The sequence below is a fragment of the Gavialis gangeticus genome, unplaced genomic scaffold (assembly GCF_001723915.1).
Source record: "Gavialis gangeticus isolate Ggan-Ray unplaced genomic scaffold, GavGan_comp1, whole genome shotgun sequence".
Classification (NCBI taxonomy): Eukaryota; Metazoa; Chordata; order Crocodylia; family Gavialidae; genus Gavialis; species Gavialis gangeticus.
In genome coordinates, this window is record NW_017729030.1 from 24,813,730 (window position 1) to 24,820,697 (window position 6,968).

Below are 6,968 nucleotides of genomic sequence, written 5' to 3' on the forward strand. Positions count from 1 at the left end.
GGGGGTGGGCAGGGATGGAGTGCTGCCCCCCCCCCCTCCGTACCCCCGCCGTCTCCCAGGAATGGGGGGGGGGGAGCAGCTTGCCCCACCATCCCCTCTGACCACTTCAGCCAGCACCCTATGCTGCCACCACCTGTAGGGAGCAGGGCCAGGGGGGAGGGCAAGGCCAGTGGCCCAATCCATCACCCCCCCACCTCTGGTCTCTACATCCCCACCGTCATGGCGGTGCTTTGCTACGCTGCTGCCCCTGCCTGCTGTCCAGAATGCTCTTGGAGCACTCTGATTGGTTGTTTCAGAAAATAAAGTGTTATGGACAGACAGACAAACTGACTGAGGCTTTTATAATATCAGAATATTTAAGACCAGATAATGAAAAGGATTATAGACTGTGAGAAATACCTCCTTAGAGTGATGTTGGAGCCATAATAGTCCAGGAATCATGCAGGAGGCAGGGATTTTTTAGGATTATATCTTTTATTGGACTAGCTGCATAATTAGGAAGAGTTAAACAAGAAAGTGTCATATGATTATTTATTTATATATTTTTTCTTCTCATTTCCTGTCTTGTGAGGATATGTTTCTCAAACTCAGATACTATCTACTATCTGAATTAGTGTTGTTGTATCAGAACACACTGAATAATTTGTACACCCCGCATCCCACCATATACCATGTATAGATGGTAGGGTTGCATTGATGCAGTGCTCTTCCTGGAACAATTGGGGGCCATTACATGCAGCACATATCTCAAGCAGGCACCACTTGCAGAGTGGGTCCCCAGACCAGTTGTGGAAGATGTCTCGCTTAGTGTGGATCCCAGACTGGGAGGAGTAGGTGGCATGTACAGCACACATCCTGGGACCTGCATTGCATTTGGCATCCATACCGGCCAGTCTGGGACCTGCACTGCATGTAGCACACAGCACACTGCCCTCCAACCCCTCCCCTCCCACCAGTTCAGAACCCCCATTGCATGCAGTGCATTCCCAGACTGGGCAGGGGGTGGGCGCTAGATGTGGCATAGATCCCAGACTGGCTGGGGTGGGCACCACACATGGGGCCAGATAAATTTGACACCCTTGTTCCAGGAAATATGCCTGAAGAAGAATGTATTGCATTTGAAAAGTTTTCTAAATCTATTCCAAACAATAAATATTGGACCAATAAATGATATCACCCAAACATATACAAATTATATACATACACACACAAATTATATATATAAATAAATAAAAGAGTGTGTGTGTGTGTGTGTGTGTGTGTGTGTGTACACACACACACACTGCACCATTAACCACTTCACCAATCTACCACCTATAAGACAATTACAATATCTCCAAATTTTGAATAGCATCCCAAAATACCTTCAGGAAAAAAAGAAAAAAAATCAGCCTATGAAGTTATCAATGGGCTCTGATCATGTATTTCTTCCAGCACTTGAAAACAAATAAGCTAGACAAAGCTAATAATAAAAAGAAATGGCAGAATGACATTTGGGAATGAAAAATACAGCCTGAAAATTGAGCAACAGGTTTATGACGGAGACCTGTTAAAAGGTGGGATAGTCTTAAAAGAGAAGTGGTGGGAATTCCATCAACTAGATTAAACAAAGCTTAAGAACTATCTGAAGCGAGCAATCTTGAAGAAGTAAACTGCAGTTGGTTTAACTTAATTGGCCTTTTTTCCTCCCTTTCAGTTGTGTGTCACACAAAAAAAAAATATTTGGTGCATCTAGTATGATGACACTAATTCAGATAGTAGACAGTGTCTGGTTTTGAGAAACACATAACATCACAAGAAAGGAACTTACAAGAAAAAAGGTACCCAAATGTTTTCCTTCCATGCACGCCACTTTGGAAGCCATGCCTTATAGTTGGCTTCAATGGGATTTGTGAGAGTAAATGTTTATAGGATCAGGCCCTAGCCAGTCAAGCATTAAAAGTGCTGTGACTAAACGTAGAAATAAAAAAGGAAAGTTAGAACTGCAAACTCTATTTTCTTAGTGTGAATAGCTTATGCTGAGTCATCTCCCTTTAGGCCAGATAGTGCTCACACAAACTATATGATAATGAGGTAAGCTTCACAAATAGAAGGCACAACCTTCGTAATTAGTTGGGGAGATGGATTGAAGTGAATGAAATGGGGGTTTGTTGGCTCTACTGCCAGATGCACAGAAGCTTGTCTGTTTTAAACATTCACTACATCTCTGAGTGTGGGGTGCCCTACCCACAACACTGGTCACCCACTGAGAGTTTGAATTGAATTAGGTTACATTATAATTGGATTTTCCTTAGGCATTGCATTAGCATTTTCCATGATCTCACCCTTATTAGCCAAATCGCTAATCAGGAGTAGTATGGGTATATTGTTTGCTAGTTAAATTATCTGCTGCTACAGTTTCTGGAAGCCAACTTTGTACCCACACAGAGATAAAACTCTTTTCTGTACCTTTAATGGATATTTGGGGTTTATTCCATAGCTAATGTTGCAATGGAACTCAAGAGTTTTAAAAGGTAATGAAAACATTTTCTCCAGAGAATGGTTAGTTTGGTGTTTTGCTCATGCTTTCATGTTCTGTGTTAAAACATAGGGGTGATTTTTCTCCTTGATAAAAGTGAAGTGAAGGCAAAGACAAAGTGGTCAAGGAATAAATTTAATAGCAGAGAAGTCCTTTCCCATGCATTTTTGTCTATTGTGCCCAAGTTGAAATACTGCTAACATTTAAAGTTTTATGTTTATTATTGTAATACAACAGGAATCGAAATGGATTGTTATTCATGTGGGAATTATGCTGCATAATATTGTAGAGGCGCATAGGTTCACCTGAAAGGCTTGCCTTGGCCCAATTTAGGAAAGGTGTGATATTAGAATCATCTTTACAAATATAGGACTGGCTAGGTACATCCATTGGACATTTGATGTAGTTTACTACCAACCATGCCCCTGATTCAAGGCAGATTTCCAACAAGCTGTGGTAGAATCCCTGTAAAATTTTTCCTGTTAAAAATATGAAGGGAAAGAGATAATCCTGTAAATAGGTTGCATCATGCAGTATCATACATAAACTACAGTAAGTATGATTTCAGTTAGATACATTAGTTTTATTCTCAGATTCGAGATCAAACAGTTATATTTAGAATTATTAATTGATAAAAATCCCTCATGGAAGTAGAAACCTGTTTTCATCGTCAATCTAAATCCATTAAATAGTTCCTTTAATATTCTATTTACATGTATATGTACATACAGATAATATTATAATCATATTCTGCATATACACTAGGCTTGAAACAACAAGAATGCTAGCCTTGACTTAAATGAAAGAAGGCTCAGTCTCTATTATTCCATCTATGCCACCTCATTTATCTTACAAAGGCTGTTGAAATGATAAGCCAGACTTCCATTTCATTAGAGAACTCATATGCATTCCAGACTTAGAAATGAGTGCAGAACTCACAATGGCATAAAGTAATTTTTAGGAATCAAATAAACTGGATTTTTACACTAGACCAGGACATTAGTGTCCTTAAAGTTTTGTAGTCAAATCCAATGCAACTTTCTCTGAATCCCCAGTCACCTTACATGTCATACCATAACCACTTTTAATAAATTTCTGATAACCAAGATAGCTAGTGTCTTTCCTCAGAAGAGGAATATTTTCCCATCCAGTTTAACTGGATCCTGAGGATCACAGGCTATGAAAGATCTGCTTCTCCATAACCACCAGAGATTTTTCCAGGTATAGGTAACAGGCACTAGAGAGAAGCGATGGAGGGGAAAAAAACAATTAATAATGAAGTCACAAGGCTAGCTCTCGGTCTGTTGTCTGCCCTTCTCTAGGTCACGTGCTGTCAGTGATGGACTTCTTTCTTCGAGGAGGAATCTGTAAATAAATTAAAGCATTTTTAATTGAAAAATACAAAGAAATTGTTGACTAATTTCCCTTTAGTACCATATCTTTTTGACTCTCCATTATTAGAGTCAAAGTTTTATGTTGTCCCAAACTTACAGTCCCTCCTGAGTTACAATATATAGAAGGAAAAGTAAGAAATGGGCAGGAATGCTGTAACAATGGCTAATAGTATCTAATAAACTTACTGACCTATTCATAAGGTTACCCAATACCTAGGAAGGCCTAACAGGCCACAGCCTTTCCTCTTGTGTCAGTCATTTACATTTCTATAAAGTCAGAGTAAAATACTGCCATTCTCATTTGCCCAGAATGCAAACACTACACAAGAAATGAAAGTAAAGAATCAAGTATTGATTCTTTCAAGTACCATATAAAATCAAGTACGATATGATTTATGAAATCTAATAGTGTCTGTTATTATCTGTTGTTCAAGCATCTATTAGTAACTCGCATGAAATAGGAAAAAAATATAGTCTTAGAAAGGAAAACATGCTATCACCAATATAATGCATGCCTCCTTTCTGAGAAAGTTTCAGCAGAGGTTCATGAAATGCTATAATAAATTGCTAGAACCACAAGGAAAAATGAACTGTACTTGATGTAAAAGAAAATAATTAAAATAGCAATATGAAATTATTCTAAGGGTATTCTGAGATAATCCAAGGAAATAGTTTACAGCTCCAAAACATTATGCCTGTCATTTGTGTCAGAATGTACAGTGCAGATGATATCCAAATGGAGAAGTATTGCTTTAAAAAAAATGAATCACAAAACCAACTGGTCTTGGATTAGGAGTTGCTCTAATTTATGCCTAGAAATAAAATGGTCTTGTTTAGGTGAGACTGAACCAAATCCCAGAGCATTACAGGCATTCTCCTTCCACAAAAGGGCAAGGTTAGAATATTGTGGAACTGCTTCTACTGAGAAATTTCCTTTCCATGTGGAGTATCTTCTGCTACAGCAATCAAGGTTGCTTCCTGGTTGCTTTGCCTCAGTTCAAAACAATTAGTTTTAAGGTGGAAAATTTTGCATTTATCTTGTTTTAAATGTAAAACAAAATAGTTTTACATCTAAAATGCATACTGCAGTAAGAGCCAACAAGAGAGACTTGGGCCCTTACTTAAGAAGAGATAAGTAAAACTTGTACTTGCAGGCTAAGTACAGACAGTCAGAAAGCCCAAGGCTGACCTATTTAAATTAAAAAGGCCGCAGGCCCAGCCCACTAAAAATTGGGCCCACCACTGGTTGGGTGGCCAGAGCTTTTAAAAATCCAACTGATTTCGGGGGACAAATCATAAGAAAACAGGGTGTGCACGTGCAGGGTTACAGGGCCAAAACAAGTGCTCCCTGGGGGGACACCGAGCAGAGCATGCCAGACAGTGCCCACTGGCCCTCAAACTCAGCTAGAGTGCTGGTGGCTACTGCCCAGCGAAGCTCCACTCAGAGATGTGCATGCTGGACACCGAGGAAAAACGCCCCAAGGTCTCCCCCCAAGGTTGAATTGATTCAATCTTTGCAGGTTTGTCTAAGCCGTGTAGATTGATCTGATAAGCAAGTGAACAGACATTAACTTTTGATTCCAGAAATGCAGCCACAAGCCTGCAATGGCTGAGGTGAGAAGGCCTGGGGTGCTAGTGCATGTCTCCCTGTTCAGCTGGAGCAGACAGTTTGGATCAAGGCTAGCCTGCCCAACCTCCAAGGGGGAGTTTGCAGGGGAGACGCAATGTATCCTGGGATGCTGGTGGACTGTGAGTTAACTTGACTCTGGAGGGGATCTGAGACAGATGTTCAATAAACTGATTTAACCTAAATAGGTTAAAATCTGATACTACATCCATCCAGATTTAATTTAAACCAGCTTCAGCCATCTTGAAAGTGATTTACATGCACTGAACTTCTGTTGTGTTACAGATTAGAATCAGTTTCTGATCACTTATACAGGTTTATGTGTAATTTCTGTTCCTAGATGCAAAGTTGTGGCATTTACGTTAACAGACAAATAAAGACAAAATAAATTTTGCATCGTCTTTAGAGAAAGAGAAATCAAATTAATTTCTACAGAAATTCCCCATCAAAATGAATTTTTCATGATGCCAGAAGAAAAGAAAATCAAATAGCCATGGGTGACTGGTAGGTTCCCCAGCAACTGATCAGGAACTGGGGGGGTGTCACCCAGTGGCTGATCGCTGACCCCAATCACAATCCCCACTCCCCGGCCAGCTAGAACCAATTTCAGGGGGGGCACATGCCTCCCCATGCCCACCCCCATGCATCGCCTATGCAAATAGCTCATACATATCTATGAATTTATACCCTATCACTCAGGGTGAATATAGACATGCTGCAGACTCGATTCATTTAATCAGCTGGAGCTTGGTAACTGCCATGCTCCAGCAGCCTCCACACCTTATGTATTAGCATTCCTGTGCTTCAAAGTGGTGGAAGGGGAGCTTGAATGAAAACCCTTCAAATGAGCTTTCATTCAAGCACCCCCACCACCATTTTGAGGCACAGGGACGCTGTTCTACACAAGGCGCTGCAGAGCTTTAATTAGAGAGGCTCTCAGAGCCACTCTAATTAACGCACCACCCCCCACACTCCTGGAGCACATGTAAAAGTGCCCTGGACTACCAGTAGTACAATGTTCATATGAACTAACAGTATCAGAGAAACAGAGAAAACCTTACTTTAAAATATTTTCCGTTATAACTTAACTATCAGATCTTAACTAGCTTCATGCAGATTTAAAAGATGAGCTCCTCGGTGTAACTGAAGCTATTTAAAATAGCTTTGACCATTTACTGACAGCAAAGTAGGAAATGGAAAGTCTGTTATGGAAATAGGTCTATGAAAGTTTAAAACCCTAGTACTGTTTAATATATGTATCCTACTTTTTCTTTATAATGGTCCTGTCTGACTGATATTCTATGGAAAAAATGCAGAATCTTTATATGATCTTTGAAAGTAGAAAAAGAAAATAAAAGGTCTTGAAATTGAAGGAAGCAGAAATTATAAGCCACCCTGAGTGCTTATGGGTTGCACTGTAGTGGCAGAA

General features: G+C 40.0%; 1 protein-coding gene across 1 annotated transcript in view; it reads right to left on the minus strand.

The window, feature by feature from the left end:
- Positions 1-2,640: 2,640 nt before the first annotated feature.
- TNIP3 (TNFAIP3 interacting protein 3) overlaps positions 2,641-6,968 on the minus strand; it is a 78,129-nt gene continuing 73,801 nt past the window's right edge. The window contains exon 12 of the mRNA XM_019522044.1: positions 2,641-3,883. Coding sequence (XP_019377589.1) covers positions 3,852-3,883 — 32 coding nt within the window. The 3' untranslated portion in view covers positions 2,641-3,851. The remainder of the gene's footprint in view (positions 3,884-6,968) is intronic.